A 24,054-nucleotide genomic window follows, 5' to 3' on the forward strand; every position below is an offset into this window, starting at 1 on the left:
GCCTCGACAAAACAAGACTCACTGCTCCGAAAATCCCACACTCTAAATTTGCAGCTTTTTCTAAATACGGAAAAATGAAATTGCAAATCTTTCAATTTATTGCTTACTTGAGCTGTGTATGTAGCTGGAGTAATGGCCTTTAATAAACCGAGTTGGCAAGGATTTAAAATGTTTTGAAACAGGAACAATTCATCATTGCTATATAGGCTTTTTGTAAACAACCCCCTGTTGGGTTAGAAAGTTGGCCTCTAAAGAGAATAAATTGCTTGTTTTGTCCCAAACAGACTAATAAAAATCTCAGGAACTATACATGCATATGTATAAACAAAAAAATGTGCAATAATGCACAAAAGAGCTCATGTTTTCCCATCTGTAAACTCCCTCTAGCTAGCTTTTGGAGATTAGTAAAAATACAGTATACATGATAGGGGGAAGTGACCGGAACTGCAAACAATCTGGCCATGATTTAAGAATTTTGGTTTGGGAAAACCTTCATTTTCATAGAAGGTTCCCCTTCTGCAGAAAGATACAGTCATGAGATATTTGTCAGGCTTGCACAGATATATACTTTTCTATCACCCTCAATTCATTATGCACCATTAGATTTTTCCTGGCCGCAGTAATTCCACGCCTAACCTTAGATGGGCAAATCTGGACAGGCCATTTGATCAAGCAGTTTCTAAAAGGATCGGAATATAGGAAGTAGGAATACCTGGCATGACATCACTTGGTTTGTCAAAACTGATTCATCTGAGATGAAAAGGGACAACTGCGTTTTTAAAAAGCGTGTGACTGTTAGTTTCAAAAACGCTTACCATTCCCATGAAAAGGGTTACAGTAAGCGGTTTGAAAAACAGTGGGCACAGAGATAGGAAGTGTAATTTTTTTTATGCAGAAGATTAAAGCATCCACTCAAACCTAGACAGAAACTGTTCCAATAATGATTTCCAATGCATCCTTTTGTTTGTCATTTTAAAAAGGCTTCCTCTGATTTCTTTCCCTTAACCAGAGGGTCTGCAGAAGCAAGAGAAACTTAATGAGCTGCTCTAACTGTGGAAGAAGAAATAGTTAAAGTGATCTTAATCAGTTGTTCTTCTTTAGAAGTGTATCACAGCTTCCATGATGTTCTGACAAGATCTTTTTGTGCATTCAGTCTTAAATATTTTCACAGAAGTGATCATTCAGTCATGAAAAATAATGTAACATCTGTTGCAGTTTTCTGTTTAAAGCGTAGCTTACAAAGTAAAAAGGGAAAATCTCCCCACTTTTGTTTAAAAAAATTAAATTAAAATGTACAGGACCAAACACAGGCACTTTCCAAAGAACAAAAATGAAACCAAACCATGAATTATTCAATAGTAATAGATGACAGCTCCGGTTTCGGAGGGTCACCTGCCTCAGCAGTGGCGTTAGTCTTTGGCTGCTCTGGCACATCTTCTTCCTTCTCTGCCAACCCACCCAGAGACCCCAAGGGGAAAGTGCTTTCACAATTCTGAGTTGACGACACCTGTGAAATGACAGGCATTTGGACAGAAGAGTTGCTTTCAAAGCCATGCTCCCCTAGCTCATACTGCCCGAGGGTCTCTTCTTGTTCCTGGTTTAAGTAGTCCGGTACTAGGAAGTCACTAGAAGAGGGGCAAAGGACAGAAGAGAAATGTCATTTCTCACACAAACATCAGCGATATCAGTTTCTTTGTATCAGTTACATCACACAAGCTACACACTGCATTGCACAGAGACCAAAGATATTCATCTCACATTGCTCTAAGATCATCACAGCAACATACTTCACTAAGCACTATAACCTGGTTCTCATTTAAACACACAGAGAATTTGTTCAAAGGCATCTATTTCGCATTGTTTTGCATCCATATTTCCTACACGGCAACTTCTTATTATTTAGATTGTATCACCTTGATGAGAATGAAAGTTAATGGCTGGAACATCATATGGCACTGAAAACCTCATTGAAAAAAGGGAGCACTCAACCTTTAAAAATAGAAACAAAAATGAGTTCAGCACTGGCAAGGATGGGGGCCTTTTCCACCACTGAGGTAAGATCCACCCAAGAAACAGCAGCAGCACTCCTCTCAGAGTGGACAGGCACGAGGTGAGGAAGCAAGGGTTCCGCTGAAAGCGTACGGAGGCTGCCAACTACAGCGGTGTTCTGTGATGTTGACATGCATCACGCTACTGTGAAAAGAACGGAATTGCATTTCCTTCCCGTTTCAGTCCTTTCTGGACAGCAGTTCTGTAACTCCCTCTCACCAGCTGATGGCTGAGCATATCCAAAGAAAATCTACCAACCTCTCCAGCAGTATTTTCAGAGCACGAGCACATAACGAAAATAAAATTTCTTTTCAAATTTTCAGCACCAGACACGAAAGTTTGTACTTAAGGCAAGTATATATACACATATGCACGTTTGTGTGCTTTGGTTCCTCCTTGCAGTAATCCATTTAAAAGCAGTCCTTTTTTTAAATGACAGCAGCATTCACTGCTTCAAATCCAAATTCACAATCAACTATGCTAAACCTAGTATTTGTAAATTCAGACTAAAGGAAGGCTTATAGACAACTAAAATAATTGAATCTGACTTTAATTTGATGACAACAATAAAGCGGTTACCGCAATCATGGCATCATCCCTTAGAGCTTTCACCCTAGTTTTGGCACAAGCGCTAAGAACAAGAACTGCGTAAACCCACAGATATGAAGCACTTGTACTTTTAAACAATATTCTGTTGGAAAAACAAGTGACTGGCTTTCCTGGTTTGTTTTGCAATTTTTTCATCCTACATCACTTCTGAGGTAACCAAATAGAACAAAATGCTGACATGTTTTGTAGGGGAAAAAGTACAATGTCTAGAAACCACGAGGGATGGTATGGTAGATGCCGTAACATTTACAAAAATTTCTTTTGCATTGCTGAAGATAGATGACTTAAACATATCAAGCTGCACCCTCTCTGTAGATTTAAGAGCTGTGAGATCTGTCTTCCTCCAATTTCCCTCATCCACTTTCGTATTTTTCTATCTCAAATTCCAACGGTTACAAACATTTATTTCAGTACGAGAACACAGCGCTAGTCTCATGCCTCAGAACCCTTTTAATAGTCTTTAGTGAAGCGCATTTGTGAGACATGCCAAGTCTTTTGTGTCCTGATAAACAACAAACGTCCAACTGGCCCTTACTATTTCAATCCCTGTTAGTCTGATCATTTGTAATACGTTACCTAGAAAATGAAAAAAGAGAAGGTACGGAGTCATGCAATCTTTCCACAATATCCACCATCCAGCAAGTACTTAAAATGAAGTAGTAAGTCTATTCCCTATGTAAGTGATAGGCTACGTACGAGATTTTGAATAGCAGATCATTTACAGAACTCCACAGATACTACAGTGTAGAACACTATGGTTTAACACCATTAGCCTGTCCATAGATACTACTGAAAAGAGAAATGAAGTAGCCCAGAAGCAGCATCTGCGTATCACTCGATTCTTCAGTGCCCTCCTATATAGCTTATATGCTGTAAGACAGATCAGATACAACAGAGTGGCGCAAGAATGACTTTGACTGGAATTAGCTGGCAACCTGATGAGAGGCACAGCAGGCTGCCCTGAAAGCAGGAAAAGATGATTTAAGGAAAAAAAAAGAAAAAAAAAAAGAAAAAAAGAAAAAAAAAAAAAACAAGTTTCCCTGTTAGGTTTTTGCTGTGCACCTCACCTGCTCTGGAAGTAGTTTGCTAGCTCTGACGCTTCATGGTTCAAGCTCCTCAGGTGAACGATTAAATTTCCAGAGTTGGTGAACATGGCGCCACATGTTTTGCACTCGTAAATCCGAGGCTTGCGGATAATATGCCGGGAAACCCGCATGTGGTGTTTATATTCCCCGAAGGAAGTGAAAGTGGCACTACATATCTGGCACCGGAAACAGCGTTTACCTTCGTGCTTCAGGCGATGCATCTTTAGCGAGTAAGCTCGGGTGAACTTTTTCCCACAGCGGTCACACTGAAATGGTTTAATGCCTGCGGAAAAGAGAGCAAAAAAAGGTTCACCTTTTGTAATGAGAGGTCACTGGCAAAATCCTTCCAGATTCCTAACAGCAAAGGGCAGCAGCTGTGGCCAGTCACAGCAAAGTGCTGTTTTAGGGAGAAATTCTCTGGTTAACCTTAAAATGGCAGAAACAATTATCACAGAGCTACACTTTCTGAGAACCAACTGCCAATAGATTTCCTAACAATGTGACCTGTCCATAACGCTTACACGTCTCCTTCCGACAGTTTAAAACGAACATAAGCCTCCGTGGATTATACAATGGTTAAGATCCTGAGCCACAGCCAAAAAGTATCCAACGCAGCAGTCATCTCAAACCATCTTTGAACTCTTTTGATCTCGAGGAGATTCTTGTGCCAGACTGGTTCCCAACAATGCAATTATCAGACTACCCTTAATTGCAATGTCTTTTTCTGGCTGCCTTTGGCTTCAGGGAAGTGTTCTGGCAGGGGGACTGTGTGCACAAGGATGCCCCTGTAATGCAGCAGGAGGGAGGTAGCAGCCTTTACGTTGCGTGGGAACCTTTCTATACAAGAGTCTGCAGCAACTTTGCATGACAGACGGCTCTCCAAGACAGTTTAGGCTCATGCCTCTCATTTTTTTCTCATATTAATTCAGAAACTCTGTTACTAGTTCGTTTTTCTTTTATTACAGGCACTAATAAAACCCTAAAACATACGAGCTCTGCAACATGCTGCAGTGGCTGAGAGTATGTAATCACATCCAAACAGAACTATTACAACATACAAGACTGAATCACCAACAAGTTAAGATTTAATAAAAAGTCTGAACTCCACTAAGTGTGGAAATCCAAACATGAGGCCAAGAACCTGGAATATGGAGGTCTATTCATAATAGGGCTGTCAGGGAATAAAAAAGGTTTTTTCAAAAGGCTGAATGTGCATCAGTCCAGGTTGTTAATTCTACTGGTCTTTCACTCTGCTTTCCTTACGTTCAAAGCAGGAGCTGAACTTTTAATTGGAGCTTTTATAGAGAGAAAGCTGTAGTTAGGGTTACACTGAAACTCCTTGTTAAGCATGTGAAAACAAGTTAATATACTAGAATTCCATCTTGTGGAGCTAAAATTTGTCATGCTTTCATACTGTCCAAGGGCATCTATTTCCTCTGATAGTTTGACAAAAATCTCTTCAGCCATTTTGCTTATGTGAAAATTTTTTTTAACATTTACAAGTTTTGAGAGTTTCTTTTGCGCTCTAATTACTCTGAAACAGCTATTCACATCTCTCCCAACTTTGCCCAGGGGTTGCCAGGTTGGCCAGAGATGCTTTGCTGAAGCTGTCAGTTAAGGCTTTAGCAACTTGGGATAATTTTGCATCTGATATGCCCACAAAGCTTGCTTTTTAAAGTATTAAACATGTATTATAATTACTGCTGGCTTAAACATAGTGTGGTCATTTTGCTTGAAGGGATTTGACAAAATAATTGCTGACAGTGAAAAAATTACACCTTGACAGTTGTGGTTGCTGTGCCCAAAAATGGTAGAGCACCTGTGTGCACGTAGAAGTCAAGCTCAAACCAAGCGATAAATCATGAAGCTTAGTGCTCAAGTGCAATAACCCTTTCATATTCCCTTCATTCACTAAAATGTCAATACTATTGCCAGATAACGCTGACAAGTCTTGAAAAACACCGACAGCAAAGACGTTAGGAGTTCATACTTAGGTTAGAAATCAAAATGAATGCAACAGTTTGGGGATCAAGACTCAAGAGGAGGCATTCACACAAACCTTTTGCTACCTGTACTATCTGTAGTAGCTAAATTGATTATCAAACCAATTCAGTTGTCCTGCAATCCCTCCAAAAATTCTGAGATCCAAAGGCATACAACATTCTTCAATGCAAGGACATAAGATAGATAATATTTTCTTATGGCTGCAAGTCTCCTCTAAAACACAGCAGACAATTATAACATGTAAGAGGAAGAATTTCAATCTACAGTACTTCTTTAGTACAATAAAAAAAGCCAAGTATACTTTATTTCATCTCAAATCTTTATCATGAAAATTACTTATTCTGATGAGTTTCAGGCAACCAGATTTTTTTCAGTCCACACAAACGCTAATCATCCATAAGTAGAGCTATCAGTCAGATGTGATGTCTCAAAACAAGCATTCAGTGAGACATACCTCTACTCAATCTTTCTGAAAGCAATCCTCAAGCACTTGGCAGGTGATTAAAAAAGAATTGCATTATTATATTTGCTGCACAGTGAGCAAACCTCTGTGAGTCTATAAATTAGTAATTCCTGGAAACAGTAATGGTGTTTCTTACCTGAGTGGATAAGCATGTGTTGTTTTAAGTTCTGAATGCGAGTGAACCGGACCCCGCAGGTTGGACACTGAAAAGGTCTGTCTGGACCATTTGGGCTGGGTCTCTCTGTGCTGCTGGTAGAAGGAGCAATGTAGAGTTGGTAGGGATATTGAACGTTCTCCAAACTACAAAGAAAAAATTCACTGATTTACAAGCAAGCTAGAGAAAAAAAATAAGAAGCCTCGTCCGTGGAAATCTGAACCTTGAACCCAGTTGTATGAGGAGAAGACGACGACGACTGGCCTTTCGCGTTTCTGTTGAGGTCTCTACTTATGCTGGAAATCTCTGCCTCTATAGCAATGACCTGCACCTGAAGTCCTACAGTCACTGACTTTGCACATCTGAACAAAGCCCGAGAATAACCTCTGAGTTCTGTTTCTTTGGGCAACAGGTCTGAGCATCAGCTGCAAACTGAACTTTATTTTCCAGGCATGGGCATTTTCTCAAGCGTATCGATGATTTACAATCAGCAAGCAGTCCCCGAGGAAGAATTTGAAGAACTGAGCAAATTGGAAAGCAAAGGAGTATTTTTGCAGCTTCAGTGATATTTACAAATGAAGTTAAAGCCAATTCATTTTCATTTCAACCCAAGTTCAATAACAAACATTAGTATCTAAAATTACGTATTTCTAAGTTTAAAATATTAATCTAATTAATCAATACTTGCTCCTTGTCTGATTCAATCAGCTCTAGGAGAATAGCTCAAGTGCTGTATTTAAAAAACAGCACACACACTATAATAAAGGAACAATTTAACTTTCGAAGTAATTTATTTAAAACTGACTAATTGCTCCTACATAGCCTCTAGCTGCAAACCGTTTAAAGGAACTGCAGTGTTATAATCCAAGTCCTCTGGCAAGGAACTCGCTTCGCTAAATAAAGGACATAGTGAAATAAAAACAAATCTGCTGGTACGAACATTATAACAATAGGAGTTTGTACTTACCTGGGGTTTCCCTTTCCTGAGCATTAAGGTCTATATTTTTTATTGAAATAGACATTTCAGCTTGCTCACAGCCTGATGGCAGATCAGGCGTCACTGGCAGCAGGGAACTGCTCTGACCCTGAATACTCCATGGCCAAAACAACGCCATTTTCATTTTACTAAACTGTAACGTCTGAAATGTATTGAGAAAAAAGTACAACGATGTCTCCTGTTGCACATAGTCAGAAAGTCTCTCTAACTGAACAAATCCTTTTGCTGGTCTGCTTCCACCTTGAACCCAGATTGTTGGTCTTGAGGTTAAGGCTGAATTTGTGGACTACTAACGCTCACAGGAATGAAACCTGCACTTTGCACATTTATACAAAAATCCACAGAGCAGACCAGCACAGGAGGTCAAGAACTAGGACCATCTCTTTAAAATCAATACCTTAATTGTCTCTACCTACTCTGGAAATTGATGTCAATACAACTGTGAGAACTGGGTATCTGAATTGTGAGTACAATCATGGGTCTTGGTGGCAAAAGTTCCAGTTGTAAGATTTATCTGGAGAGAGAGAGCGCCAGGTACCTCTCGATACACGCAAGGTAAGAGACTTTCCTGCAGGAGTTTAGTATCAACCAGTCTGTAAAACCAATAAGGATTTCTGGTCTCACATGAAACTGGAATAATATTTGCTCTGAGGAAGAAATTTTATTGTCCTCCACTTCTTTTTATACACAGTAGTGTCCTAGAGAGCTGTGGAGAAAAGAGGTGCTGACAGACTTGTTGATCTTTGCTAAAGGGAGTATTTGCAAGGGGGAAGTTGCCAGCTCATATCCTAGGCCTGGCAGAACGTAGTTCGCTTATGGGTCTACAAAAGCCAACTGATGGCTCACCAAATGCACTTGCAGGAAATGAGGGTACTTTTAAACATAAGTTCTGATTTCTCTAACCAAATCTCTGACAAACTCTGGCGCTCCTGTTCCTCTTTGTGATCACATCACTAGATAAAGAACAGATTTTACTCTACTGAGATATGGAAATGCTAGTTTTGTCTCTGGAGTTGGCATGACCACTCGCTTTCCACTTTACCAATGAAAATCCATCAACACAGAATGTCTGTTATTTAAAAAAAAAATTTAAAAAACCCAAACAACGTTGCAAAAAAAGCATAAGGCATAGAAGTCCAGCTGCCATAATACCCTAATAATCAAACAGCCAAACTGATCTGGGCCCAGGATGGACAACTTGCCCCTCATCTGGTGTTTGACAAATGTCACGCAGTCCGGCTAAAGGGCAAATCCCTTCAGAAAAGGTTCCCTCGCGCTCAGCTGGCTGGAGAATTCACAGTTAAAATTTTCACAGCTATGTGCCAAGAGAAGTGACAGCTGCAATGCAGGGGTGATAAAGGGATGACTGCCTGGGCAGCAAGAACTCCTGCTTTTAGGTGTACATATAGATATGCACACGTGGTGTGCTTGAATAAGAATTACATTTTGGTTTTTTGCAATAACATTTAACTTGCTTTATAGAGAACTTCATTTTCTAGCAACATGTTTCTTAGGTCCTTCCTCCCTCATTTCTGTGTTAGGGGATTGTGAAGAGGCAAAAGTGCATCATGCTCTTAGAGCTTTCTAGGGAGACACTCAAACTAGGGCAGAAAGGAGCAGCCACAGCTCTCCTTTTGTTTCCAGCTTTCTCAGACTAGCTCATCCCCAAAGCCTGTACTGGTGCCAGCTTCTCTGCAATTGAAACAGAAAGGAGAAGCGCTATGGGGACAACCTCCCTAGAAGAAATTTAAAATAAAGTTTGGGGTTTTTCCTACATAAAAGCTTCATGATGAAAAAGGCTGGTTAAAGCAGATAAAATGGGAATCATGAGGCTCTCCAAGCTACCAGTGACTGGCATGTCTTTTTCTATCCTTACACCGCAAGCAGGCTGAAATACCTATTGGTGACATAGCTGTGGACCTTAGCACAATGAAAAAATTACGTTTGAAACGCAATCGTGTTTCTTCTCCCCTGCTGCTTTATCCCCATATATTCTCAATTTTTCACGACTTGCAATTGGTGGTAAATGTGGCATTTAACAGTTGAGATTTGTCTAACGTCTCAGAGAATTTCTGTAACTACTAGATAAAGAGATAGGTTTAAAATGTTTTCCTTCCCTGTAACACTAAAATATTCTGCTCGCAATTTTTTCTTCTTTTCACCAAGAGATTATATACATGTTTAACTATGCAGAACTAAACTCTGACAAATGTGAATGCCAGAAGGCTCAGTGAGCCTAGAAATGTTCTCGATTCGTAAATAACAATTATTTTAGAAAAGTGGAGGTCCGCGTTATGCTGGATCACAGAGTTCTTTTCTAATTGAGCCTTTGCAACTCCTTTTTAAATGCAGCCACGAACTGATACGGAGACTAACCATTAAATCAGCCAAGGCTGAATTACAGATCTACGTTAGAAAAGTGTATTGCAATCCTAACGTGACATATCAGAGAAGGCATGTATCAGACTTCACTGTGAAACAGTAGTTTTAATACTTAACAGATTCCTGTGTGCCTATAAAGCTGACAACGATTACATGTGACCTGCTGTCTATGAAACACGGATTACGGAGGAGGATCAATTAATTATGTTAATTATTTAACACAGAAACTCAAGATATAAGATATCCTAAATTTTGAAATATTTACGATTCTTTCTACAGGGATAAGGTTGTCATATTGAAAGACCTTTAGATGGAACAGTCTTTTGCTCTGTTAACAGAAGTATAATAAATATATACTCAAATACACATTTTTTCAATATAAATTCGCATTGTCCACTCACAACTAATTTTGGCATTTTAAGAGTCTCTACTAATAAAGCAATGTAAAACCTGGACGTAAACTAAAGGTGTATTTAAAAAAAAAAGCAAAGAAAAAGTGAAGGAAATTTTCTCCGTCCATACGCTTTGTCGATCATGTTTGCATTTGATTCAGCTAGAGTTAAATGCTTGATTTTATTCAGAATTCTGTCTTATCTCATTTTACGCACCCAAAACTGTGCGCCCAAATTGCTGCACAGCGAACGACAGGACATATTTATTTGCTTGTGCTTGAAACGGGAATTCAAAAGTCCAGTGACTGAAGGGCTGTAGCAGCGTACCAGAATACACCGTCCCACCCTGACAGGCATATACAGGCACGCATGCCAAAGAAAACTTCTTAGGACTTGAAAGCACCACTTTATACATTTAACTGATTCACAGAATAAGTACAGTCTTGGCACTTTCATTTGAATTTATAAAACAAATCACCTGGTAGAAAATTTTAGTTCTGGAGTCTAAAATTCTCATAAATCCCCATAACTATCAGTTCCCTTACAGTTTACATAAACAATGGGCAAATTCTAGTTAATTTTGATGATGCTTCTGTTATTCTGAGACTAATTAATTTCAGACTTGGGCTTAAAGTAAGGTAAATATTCCTTCCTTCTCTGCATGGAGGAGATCTTTTAGTGGGAATTTTCAGTGTGTTAACAGGATTTTATGTGTTTTGAATTTTCTATGTAGTTTGTGCTGAAGCTCTGCAATTTGACAGGAAACTTCTGAAATAATCCACTGCTGAAAATATGTATGCCACTTGACTTTAGAATGATAGCTTTAAAAGCCTAGATTAGTTCTAATGCAACACGTGCTCCTACTATCAATTCAAACCCTAAGTGCTGGGTATTATTTTTATACCCGGGTTTGTTAGCAGATAGATAAAATCTTCAATGTCATACAAAAAATCTTACCTAGGCAGTTATTTTCCCTTCAGATTTTAATCCTACAATGGGACAGGTTTTAGATGGAAATGGCAGGAAAGATTTTATGAGTATGAAAATGCAGCTCTCGATAGTTATCTCTATAGGGAGTTTCACTTGACACAGTTTCTGGAACAACTCCCGAAGGTTCACACTTCTTCCTCAGACCCACTTGTCTAACAAAACACTATGCAAAAGCTCGCTTGTCAATAGTTTGAACATTTTGCTTAGAAAGGGAAGAGCTAGCTATATGCCATATTTGCCACATACCACAAAAGCAAAGAAATAAAAGTTAAACCAGTTGTGTGTACCCTTGTATGCCACTTGCAGGTACATCACTTTGCTCTAACAGAACTAGGATACATCTTCGACCAAACAGACCCATTTTAGCTCAGCTTCCTCTGCCAGCCTTCCCTTACAAGGGATTTTCTTACTAAATCACTCATCCCAGCACAGCAAAAGAGCGCTAAATATTTACACTAAGTGGCACACAGCATCTTGGTAAGAAGCTACATGCAGAAAGTTTGGGAGACAAGATTTAAGGCTGCTCTGTGGTTTATGGCAATAGCAAAGTCTGGTGAAGCCGAGACTAGGTACTTGTTTTCGTTTTGTTGCTTTTGTGGCTTTACGTCAGCTTCAGCACGCATGCAACTACCACACCTGCTTCACAGTAAAGATTTTTTTATTTTTAGTTTATTAATAAAGAGCAGTGATGAAGAAACAGCAAAAACATGAATATCTTCCTTCACCGGCGTTGCCTAGAAATAGACAGGAAATGAAAAGCAACAAGTAAGCAAATTCTGACTTTCATCACCTACATTCTTCTAAAGCATATGATCCTTCAGGCACTGATTGTACTTTGATCAACACAGAGAAGTAGATGTACGAACAACTAAACATTTTGGGATTAAGGCTGGGTAGGTTAATTACAGCACAGCACTTGCTGCAGAACAGTTGCACACTACATTGGTACATACCGATCATCATCATCTGCATGAGCGTTAGTGCCAGAGGTACTTTGGAGTGTGGGTAATCCCTCCGTAACCCCCTCATCTATTGAGCCTAGGCAAAGAAAAAAGGGCAATTTAATGCAAATAAGTGTTCAAAAAGGGTTGAGGGGGCAGGTAAATACACATAAAACTTGCTTTCCCAAATCTCTGAGAAGCACTGCTTCCTGAGCGCTAAGATACTGAAATAGTCTTGGGAAAATCACCTAGAAAACCCAGAAGCAACATGTTCCAGCTCAACTTTTCCTCTGCCCAGATTATCTAGTAAATGGACAACTCAATAAAGGACACATATTTGGCACACCTAGAAAATGGAAAGAATCTATGTTAAACACAGCCAGAGTTTTCAAAACACATCCAGTACTAACATTGTAAAGGAGAAATGTAACCTTCACCTAAAGGGACTATTTCATCAGTTTTCAAGACTTCTTGAGCAACAGAGTTCAATCCTGCTACACTACATTGCTTTTGTGTTCCAAGTCTTCCATACATTTTTTTTTTCCATTGATAATGCTTTCATTTATTGATAAGATGCTGAGACAGGAAGAGCCCTCTGAGAAATCAGAAACGCAACACAAAAGAGACCAAACATCTGTGTGTAAGAGAAATGTATACACAAAACCATCCCAGAGCTTTGTTCAGTGTACCAAAAATCAAGCAAATGTAGCTCAAGTGGATTTTGGAAACAAAATCTAAGGTAAATGCAGCACTAACCCAAACCTTTACGACTTCATTCACCTGACGTGTCTGACTGTTGCTTAGACGGGCCTCCCTCATCACCACTTGGGAGTTTGGCATCCAATCTTTGTTTAAGCGTATCAAGCAAGGTTATTTTGGCCTGATGTCACCGTAACAGAGAGAGAAGTTGGCAGTACAGTACTAAAACAACTCAAAGAACTGGTACCCCCGCCCCCACCAATCATACCAATGATTAAAAAAAATCCTCTGGTTTGGTTACGTATGACCATTTAGACAACCATGTTTTGTTCCCTCTTTAAGCTGAGCGTAGAGAGCAGACTGGATCTCCTCATATTCCTCCTCTTCCTCTGATAATGTCTAGAGGTGCAATGGGAGATGATAAAAATGAATGACTGAACTCCACCAAATTTCCAAAGGACCAGCCATGACGTAGGTAGGATTAGTAGCATAAAAGTCGCTTGGAAGTGGTAATTCCATCTTGCCTCCTTTTCCCTCTGTTGAGACTGAATACCAGGCACTGGTTGAACTTCTCTGAACAGCCAAGCAGTCTTTGGGTCTCTGCCACTGAATCCATGCGAGATGACAACTAGCGGCGGAATGAAATTTCTCGCTCTACACCTACATCTTGAGAATGAGCGAAGCTTAGGACAATGCAGCTAGGAGTTGCTCTTGCTGCTATGGTAAAACTATTTCTGCTTTCTAAGAGCGGTACATGAGCAATCTGAATTTGGGAACTCTCCTCTAATGCTTACTAGGAAGATCAAGTACCGTTAGGTCTACAGTGGCAAGTGCCAGACAAATTGCAAAACCAAAGAGAAGGAACAAAGACATGGAAAGTGAAGCAGAAAATGTGCATATTTTGTCAAATAGTCTCCAAACAAGGCTGTCCCTAGGAAGGACAGTGTGTTCTACAAAACCTTACTGAAGTAAAAGATTACTCTCTTAACGTGACCCCATGTTATGGGGTCAGTGATGGGAGGAAACCTGCATCTCTAGCAATTTCAAAATAACACTAGTAGAATCAAAATTGTTAAAATTTTGTTACGAGCTGACAAACTATGTTTGGGAAATTCAGCAAATATGCAATCTCTAAAGTTATAAAAGTTAATCCCATTTTGATTTATGCTTCTTTCTAATGAAATACTTAACCGAACGTCTACTGAAAAATAAGCCCAATTGCTCTTAGGTTTAATTCTATGCCTTCACCTCTCAAATGGAAACAGTGTTAATGAGTTATGAAAATATCTTCTCAGACATAGCTATTGTTGTAACCATAATGACTTATTTATCAAGGCCCTGCTTCATGTCTCCTTCTATATTATAAAGTGCTTCCAAATATAATAAATTGCAAATGAACAATCCTTGAAATTGCCCAAAGAGTGAATAAGAGCTTTTTGCAATATCAGACAGAAAGGCACGAATGCTTTTATAAATGCACTATAAAACACTGAGATAAATATGTGCAATTATACAAGGAAAATATGTTCAGGGAAGAGAAAGCCTTACTTTAACATATCTTGCTGCCTCCATTTGCTGTTCTGGTATTACCACATAAGGAAATAGATCTTTGGGTGGTAAAAAGTGCTTTCTAGCTACAAAGCGTGCCTTATCATATATTAGGCACACATGAATTGTCCTAAAAAAGGCGAGCACTGTTTCTCTTTATAGCAAAACGTGAATAAAAACTATGATGAGGATAGTTAATAATGTTATGCAAAGACCACTATATATTAATTCAAACACATTCAAGGACAAAGAACAGATTTGTACTTTGAAGGTTTGGGGCTAGCGCATTTTTTTTTCTCTCGCTAGCCGTTTTAAGGAAGAACATGCTGTACTAATATCCACAATAACATACATATAAGTTTAAACATTATAATCACTAAAGCCTAAGTTCCTCTGTCCCATGCCACACAAACGATCAGATACATGACCTCAGTGGTAGAAAACCTAAAATAGGAAATAAAAAATGGAAAACTTTCCCAAAACCATCATGTGGCTTCAAAACAGGTAGCTTTTGAAGATGGGTGTGCAAAGTTGCTTGTCAACAGAAATCAGTTCAGGAAACTGAAAGCAAGAACAGAATTCAGTAAGGTGCCGGGCTATTCGAGTATGTTTCAGAGTATTTTAAAATTTATTATTTAATTTAATTAAATGATTAAATAAAACAAATCAATAAATTAAAATAAATTAGTATTTTTTTTATGTTTAATTAATTCTAAGACTCTCTTAGAAAAGATTTTGTAGCATTCAGTGGCACCTCCCTCTCTACAATTCAGTCCTAGTCTCACATTCTCATGTCCCAATTCATTCAAACCACTTTTGACTCTGCAATTTTTCTGATATTTGTAACTCCAAGAGATGGCCTCTGAAAACTTTCATAGTTCACATGCTACGCATCTGTAATCTAGCGTTTACACCCAGTTTGGTTTTTTAAGCAGTCTGGGTATGGTATTTATAGTTGGTAAAACTCCCTCCTTTCACTTGATATGCTATTTTTAACTTTCCCGTATCATTATTTCTAGTTGTTCTATTTTGTCTGTGAGGGTACAATTCTGCTGATGAAATAAATTGCATCTCTTATCACATGGCACTGGCAAGGCCCTTCTGAAGTTCCTACTACAATGAGTTAAAAACTGAGTCAAACTAAACCTGTTCTTGAACAAGGACCGTTTTTCCTGGAGACTACCCAGCAAACAAATTGTTTCTTTTAGTTTTTAATCTGTGCACTATTTTGGCAAACTACATTTAAAGATTTATATTTAAACTGATACTAAGTCTGCTTCTCAGAAAAGGTAAACAGCCTCATCTCCAGAAAATAAAACATTTTCATTTGGAAACTGCATTACTGATTTAAAATATCAACACATGAGCTACACAAGCCAACAAACAAATCCAGCAACATAAAGTCTTGCAGGATGGGATAAATGGAAAATATTTTCATTTCTTTTTAGTGAGTATTACCTGAATTGTTTAACAACACTGATTATATATTGCAGTCCTGGAATGGTCAGACTGATCTAACACTCACTTTCTTCAGAGAAATTACGGTGTTAGGTTTGACCAAACAAATCAAATAATGCAGGCTACTGGGTTACATTTATTTACTTTGTTGTCTTTTGCTATTTATTTAACTGAAGCAGCCTTTCATGTATACATTATTTGAATGAGGCAGACCAGTACATTGGCTGTTCTTATGGTCTTTAAACAAAACAGGCTTTAGGAAAAATCTTTCAGCAAACAATCTCTACCGAGCACAGGTCAAGACACTTAACAGAACGCAAAATAGCTGACGTAGGCCAAATTTTGCTAATTAAACTAGAAATATTGCAGAACCTCTATCTTTTGACTTACTAAAAGCCATTCAATGCATTCTACGCAAAGAGGGAAAAAAGGGATTGCTACAGTAACCTTTAAGTATTAGCTATTAATAAACAACAGCCTGCTAGAAGAACCCAAAACTGGCTTCAAATTGTCTTTCATGGAAAAAAGGTTTCTCTCAGCAATTGGCAGTATTTGAAGCAACTTGAGAACCAAATCCCACAGAAATGGAAAGATTCTCAATATTATGACTGTGTGGTTTTGTTTTCGTCTGGGGCATTAAGATGAGAGTGTTCCACCACTTATTTTGCAAATCTTCTTACAAAGGCTCTCTGTCATGATTGTACAAGATTTTATGTCTGATGCAAAGTACCATTCTCTCCCTCTGTGGCTACAGCCACAAGTCTTTCAAACTTGGTGTTGCAGCTCAGCTGAGATCATGCCTTTTGACACTAACAAAACCAGAATTATTCTCCCCAGTCAAGCAACCAGAGGTAAAAAGGCGTTATCAATCTCTACTGAAAAACAACGTCTGTCAACTGGCTTACCTTTCTCAGCTACCTTCTGCAAAGTTATTTAAAGAGCTCCAAGCCCCATCCCCCCTCACCAGGGTTTATACGTAACATTTCATAAAACAGGAAACAAAACGCAGTTTCACAAAAGTAAAGCATGAAAAAACACAAAGCAGATTTCCTCCAATAAAATCACAAGTGCACACATACCTATTTGTACTTATATCTAACCCCAGAAATGGTCATACCTATCGAGGAAGACTGTGGGCTGATCAGGAGATCTTCCTGCACTTGCTCGCTTCCTGGGACTGTCTGTTGATCACTCAGAGAGCTCTGGGATGCGCTAACAGGCTGCGATACTTCCTCATGAACCTCCTCATCGCTTAGCCTTTCCACTTTGACACGCACGTCTTCTTCAATCACAAGGGGAGAACTGGCTTTTGTGCTCTCACACGTCACGTAATCTGCAATTCTTCTGTTGGACTCGGAGGGCCCAGGCATTTCCAAAGTCCTAGAGTTCTCTGCCTGCTTCACCTTCTCAGACTGAAGTCTTCGATCTATTCCAAAAGGAAAAGTCCAGGGAAAAGCTAAGGACGAGTCCACGGGCTGATTTCTGGACTCCGGGTAAGAAGTTGAAGGATTCAGCACTTGGGGGGAACTTGTTTGTGTGTTACACTTAAGGGGGCTCTCGGGGGACATAACTATGTAGCTTTTGCGCTTTCGTCGTGACTCTCGGCAAACAGGAATGGTTCTTTCCACTACACTGCACTCAGAAGAAACTGGGGAAAGGCTGCCGTCTCGAGAAGTAAAATTGCAGTTTGCGCTGTTCTCCTGCCCTGCATCCAGCACCTTCTCTTGCTGGCTGTTGGGCGTATTCCATAAAATGCTGGACTTCATGAATTCTGAGCACGTGCTAGCAACGCTGAACATCTGCATGTAGCTGGCTGCAGCCAACACATCAATAATGTTTTCTGTATTAATAGATAGTGTTGCTGTGTAAGCGTATTCCAGAAGAGGTATAAAACCAGTCACTGTCACATGGTGCAGGTCTAACACGCTCTTGCTCTCATCTTCTGCTTGGCCAACGAGTTTGGAACGGAAGAAGTCGCTGCAGGCTGCCAAAACCACCTTGTGCGCCCTGAAGATTTTGTCCTGGACGCGGATGGTGATATCACAAAAATGTCCATCGTTGCGGAGCATGTTCAGCTTTCCCAGCATCTCCTGACTGTGAGCAGGGGAATTATGAGTGAATGTTTTAACACCCATTTTTTCACCTTTCTGCTAGGGTTCTTTCCACATATGAGAGATCACAGGTATCCTAAAACAAAGAAGAAAACTGTCATTTTCATCTCTGAAAGCAAAAGCGAAGTGGTTTCATGATTATAAGCCTCTGTATGAAGACAATTCAGATGAATACTCTAGGGTCAGGTTTTTCGAGGATCCAGACTGTGCAGTGGACCAACTCTACAGAAATGCAATTACCTACATAATTTTCAAAACCACAGATCAAATTATTTGCAATCTATCACTAATATCATCTTCTACATTTCTGCTGCTGCTCACTCAAAACAATTTCCTAACAGCGTCCAGAGAAAAACAAATCAGAGAATCACAGAATAGTTTGGGTTGGAAGGGACCTTTCAAGGTCATCTAGTCCAACCCCCCTGCCATGAGCAGGGACATCTTCAACCACAGCAGGTTGCTCAGAGCCCCGTTCAACCTGACCTGGGATGTTTCCAGGGATGGGGCATCTACCACCTCTCTGGGCAACCTAGGCCAGGGTTTCACCACCCTCATTGTCAAAAATTTCTTCCTTATATCTAGTCTAAATCTCCCCTCTTTTAGTTTAAAACCGTTACCCCTTGTCCTAACACTACAGGCCTTGCCAAAAAGTCTGTCCCCATCTTTCTTATCAGCCCCCTTTAGGTCCTGGCCGGCTGCAATAAGGTCTCCCCAGAGCCTTCTCTTCTCCAGGCTGAACAACCCCAACGCTCTCAGCCTGTCCTCACAGCAGAGAGGTTCCAGCCCTCTGAGCATTTTGGTGGTCTCCTCTGGACCTGCGCCAACAGGTCCGTGTTTTTGCTATGCCGAGGGCTCCAGAGCTGGACGCAGTACTGCAGGTGGGGTCTCAAAACAAATGTTGGTAATACTGAAATACTCAAAACAAATGTCTGTAATACTGAAAAGAAAGCATTTTTGAAACTATCATCTGTGTAAGAAACCTGTGGTTTTATTTTCTGGGCTCAGGAAACTACTGCTCACGGTTCTTAAACCTGACAGACTTTGTCGAATGTTTCTTTTAAGCGGAAAAGACATTAGCTTGGGTCCACTTACAAGTGTGCAGGAGGAAGCAAATCTCCCAGAGAAGGTATTTAATACCAGAAAAGCTTTAGAGAAACTACAGCACGAATTTTCAGAGGACAGAGTTCAAGCTAGTAAACACAAAATAGCAGTCGCCGATAGCTCTGCTTTCCTGCTGTAGTGCAGGTACTGATTGCCTAAAGCTTCTTTTAATAAATAGTTCTGGACTAGGATGAGAAGTTATTGAAAATTCCTTCCAAAACACAATGGATTATAAACCTCAAAGGAAAGTTTAGCTTTAAATCAAATACACACAAATTGATCTTATGTATGTGATACATAATACAAGGAGGGCAACAACTTTCTTCTGAAAAATGCAAAACTGCCTTCTTGGGCACCAGTTCTCTTCTACGTGTGGGAGCCAATGCATGTTTTTTGTGCAAGGGCCTGAAGGAGTAGAGGGGGCTCTACACCCCACACAGTCCACAAGTTTTAAGGCTGCAGCAGTACCTCGAAACTAAACGCCTCTGATTTGAGGAGGATGAAGCTGATCTACAATTCACTCCCTCTGCTATACACAGGGGGAAGACACTACGCTAAGCTAGGTGCAATATGCCCAGACATCCTCTGCCCCTGCACTGGAACTTCTGCAGCCACCAGCTGTCTCTACATGCAGAGAACGAGGCCCCTCTGAACAAGGAAAATCAGTTCCTGGGTTTTTTCCAATTATTTCTCAACTATTTTACTGTAAAGGAAACATAAGCCACCATGTTTCACCTTCTTAAGCCCCCCCCCCCCCCCCCCCCCACCAGCTTCCATGAAACATCTTCTGTGTTCCACATGACTCATACAGTTAACATGATATAGAAATATCATCTCAGTAAAGTTGGTGGTTACACATCAACAACATAATTGGATCTGATTATTTCCTGGAGTCAGGCAGCTTCTTCACATCATCCTTCTACTTCCCTTTACATGTACGCAAAAACATACCACGCTTGCAAATTGCTCATGTGGAGCTTCGCAGATACAAAGAGCACTGCAAGTTTGGAACAACTTGCCACAAATCTCACAAGTCTTAGCACATATTTAAATGGCAGCTGTCAGAGCCTACCTTGTTCTACAGACATTTACACTTGGCTTCTTCTTGTTCCTATGATTTCATTTTTGATACTGCAAACCCTTTCAGACAGAGGAAAAATATCTCTCCGAGAGAACAGATTAACTAACACTTAACAGTATGTATAAAGTCTGAGTGAAACTATAAGGGCCATTTGGGTTTAAACTGAAATTTCACACTACTGCAGAGGAAGTTGTTAAGCACAAGCAAAACATTCCCTTCTGTGAAAGAAAACATATCGACCTCAAGAGGCATCTGAAGATCCCGACTGTTTGTTCTCCAGCATGAATCAAATGAAAAGCATATTTAATTGATCTCAGACCAAAACACTACGGTAAAATCTTGTAACAGCATATTCTAATATGGCCTTGGGATAGCCTTCCTTCTGAATTCCCAGTCGCTGCAGCAATTCCTTGGCACGTCAGAAGTCCAGAAGTACTTCTGTTCAGCAACTGGCTACAAAAAGAATAATACATTTGCAAGAACTATCAACGGTACATCTGGTATTTAGAAATAGTACCAATACGTAATTATAAACAAGGAGAAAAACCTAAGCAAGCGACAGTCCCAATGCTTATATGCTCAGAAGACTAACCCATTTTCTTTCTCTGCTCGTCTGAATGAGTAATGCTTATCTCTCTGGTCTCTAAGGGTGAGAGTTCTGTTCTGTTTACCTCCTTCAAACCCTGCTCTGAACCATTCCTTGTCCTGCTTCCCCCTTCCTGCCTGCCTCTCCCCTCTGCTGGCTTCCTTTCCCCTTCTCCTTTCATCTTTTGCTTCCTTGACCTTGATCTTGTTACAGAATTTAAAATAAAATAGCGGAAGTCAGTCATGTGCAATAAATTGATTTAAATTTATTACAGGAGCAGCGTGCCTGCCATGACTGTGGGATACCGCTCCATTAAGTCTCTGCTGCAAGATGACCTTCCCCCTCATTGCACTGACACCACCATTCAAACAAGCAGCTCCTACACAGGCTGCAGTGTGGACAAAGGACGTATGCATATGCATGCTATTTTCAGAAAAATCAAAAGGGGTGGCCTGAGGAGAAGCAACAATATCAGTTCTTTGCAGTTAATGAGGTAGTAAAAACAACGAATATTTTTAGAAGGTAATTTAAACAATATGAAAATATTTTCCACATTAAGAGATGAGCATGCTAAAGCTTAGCCAGGTTACAAAATGGTTCAATTCTCTCTGTCGATCTTTTAGTGGCACAGGGCATTTATATAGCTGCACTAAGTCACAGCAACGAAAGAGAGTAAAGGGCTGCAACGTTGCAACTTCACCTCAAGTCTAACATCTCTGGATTGTCATCCTTTCCAAATGACGTTTTATCATGTCTTATTACCGATTATTAGAGAGACCATGACAGCAGTTGCTAGAGCATAAGGTACAGGGAGTCACATTTAAGAGCAATTCAGGAACCATAAACTAGAACTAGACACGGTACCTTGGGAGTGCTTGGGGTGGGGTGCAAGGTGCACACATGAACTAAGTGATAAGTGGGTTGGAGCTAGAACAGTTGCTGTTCATCGTCGAGCCACAAAGCATCAGCAATTCTCTGAGCCGGGACTGGGGCTGGTATCGAAGAAGTGGTGGCTTGCTTTCCCTTCCCAGCTGCTGGCAGCACAGCTCCTCCTCCCCACAATCCCCATGCACACGCTTACGCCCTGGCCCACAAAACGTGAGAGTATTACAAAGTTCAAGAGAAACACGGTGAAATTTAAAGATACTTTCCAAAGTTTAAAAAATATTCTCAGCGGGACACTTCAGCCCATATTTAGTTTAACAGGCTATATTTAACTTTGCCACAGATGCTTAGAGTTCAAGAGAATGTTTTTTCCAGCGTCTGTTCCCGCACTGGAAATGTGTGGGGATCCACCACCTTGTCAAAGCGCAGATCCCTGGACAAGGTGAGAATTCGAACGCGAGCACTTCAGGCCTTCCAGGGCGAGGAGAATTTTCTCCACCATTAGCCGAAAGCAGTCTGAAGGTAAGTGCTACTGTACCAAAGACTTGGTACAATTCATCTGAAAATTAGTTGTTGGTTTGTTTTGGGTTTTTTTTGTTTTTTTTTTTTTTTTACTCCCACGAGCACTAATGTAGACCTGACCTTTAAGTAGTTCAAAGCAACTTACCTCATTTTTACTGTTTCAAGGCTACTGAAAAAACAAGTTTTAGCAACAGCTACCAAATCACTTAAGCTTTTTTGGGACAATGATTAAACACACGTCAAGTTTCTCCGTGTAGAAACAGTAAACATGTGAAAGTGTACACTATGTTGTATAAATGGAAAAGAAACCTCGCAGAATTTAAAAATACTGTTTATGTGACCTGCCTACTTCCACATACCCAGAAGTTAGCTTCTTATTCACCTGCTGCCTAATGTTATGGCTCAAATCATTTGTTTTGAAACATGGTACCTAAAATAATCTTGCTTTTTCCTTTGGAAGAGTCAGTGAAGTAAACTCATAGAGCTGTTCGCGTTCAGTTTCTCACTTAGCTACATCATTTTACAACAGAAGTGAATAATTTTTTAGCGCCACAAAACTATCACCCCACCTTTAACCTCTGTATCTTGACCAGTGGCGACTTACAAAACGTCTTGAAAACACTAACTTTTCCGAATACTGAACCAACAGACTTCAGATACATAAATGCCACATGGGCTTCAGTGTCCAAAAAGCTTTGGAAGTTCCCACCCTCGTGCTCACCAATCCCTCAGGTACGCTCATTCAACTGTGAGGCTGTGGTGTAAATCAGATCACTAGTTAACCTTTTTTTTTTTCCTGACATTTCTTTTTAACCCAGACCACTCCTTGTGCACCGGTTACGGCACCATCCCGTAACGGCAGTAGCAGTCCAGGCACTGACAAATCTGCCGTGGGGATAGATGTGTGACCTGGACCACCTTATCTCTGCCAACTTCTCACTGTGCTACATCGGTACCAGCACCCCTTGCTCCCTCAAACTAACTAGTTAGCATAATTAGCTTTGTAATTGAATTAAACAACTGCTCTTAGTGCATACATAGCTTCAAGTTTGCTAATTTCTATTTCAGAATTGTGTATCTAAATTCTAGCTAAAAAAGATAGAATCTATCTATTTCACTTGTGTATCTAAACACTCATCTGTTTCCCCCAACACCAGCTGGCCTAATAAAAGGTACTATCTCCCACTACAAATCTTGCCTTGCTTCACTTGACAAAACTGCTGGCTGGAGCTGCCCAACTGTTCTCACTTCAAACAAATCAGCAGCACTTTTTAAACTTTGTTTTAAAGCATATATTAAGTCAGGTCAGTAAACCTAGTTTGAACTCGGCCCAGCAGTGCCAAGCCTGACGGTATTTATGAAAAAGAGAAGGCAAACACAAGGTTTCTTTGCTCAAAATTACGTCAGTGTGCAGAATTCACTTCGGTGTACTGGAATCTGCGGAATGCAAACCTGTAACCTTTAGCTGCAGTGGGTGAGTGGACCAGGGAAATGAATGATTCAGATAAGTATGCAGTGCTTCAGAACTCAATTTCCTCTAAGACGGCATACTCCAGACTGTAAGTGCACAAAGGAGCTAGTGTTAAGTTAGCTACCGTTATGTTAAAACCTGAAATAGATGCTGAGGAGCAGTCTATAAATGGAGGCCAAGGTGACGCTATACTCTGCAAAACACAGGAGAGCATTCAGTACCAGGCCTGACCTGGTCCCCGGTCTCTCAGTTAGGGAACCAGACCTTTATTCTCCAAACCACTCCCACTGAAATCCCCCAAGCCACTGCAATTGCTTCTGTGTCCCTTTCCTCCCAGCTTCACAGAACAGGACAACTCTCAGGCATTTTCTGTTTTAAGGAGTTTGGGCGGGGAGGGGGTTCTCGGCAGTCCTCTGGGAAGATCTCGGTCTGCCCAGTGAAGAATCACTGACAGTGAGATAAGTAACTCCGGAGAACTCACACTTGAGACCTTTAATGGTAGAGCAATTTCATGCAGCAAGCTGAA

General features: G+C 40.2%; 1 protein-coding gene across 1 annotated transcript; it reads right to left on the minus strand.

Moving 5' to 3' along the window:
* Positions 1-870: 870 nt before the first annotated feature.
* ZBTB44 (zinc finger and BTB domain containing 44) lies at positions 871-17,906 on the minus strand. The gene is made up of 5 exons (XM_010282358.1): positions 16,889-17,906; positions 12,079-12,163; positions 6,347-6,510; positions 3,726-4,026; positions 871-1,625 (listed from the first exon to the last, which is right to left on the minus strand). Exons 1-5 carry the CDS (start codon positions 17,904-17,906, stop codon positions 1,349-1,351), a joined length of 1,845 nt encoding a protein of 614 aa, XP_010280660.1. The 3' UTR covers positions 871-1,348.
* Between the last annotated feature and the right edge of the window lie 6,148 nt (positions 17,907-24,054).

This window comes from Phaethon lepturus, unplaced genomic scaffold (assembly GCF_000687285.1).
Source record: "Phaethon lepturus isolate BGI_N335 unplaced genomic scaffold, ASM68728v1 scaffold14472, whole genome shotgun sequence".
Classification (NCBI taxonomy): domain Eukaryota; kingdom Metazoa; phylum Chordata; class Aves; order Phaethontiformes; family Phaethontidae; genus Phaethon; species Phaethon lepturus.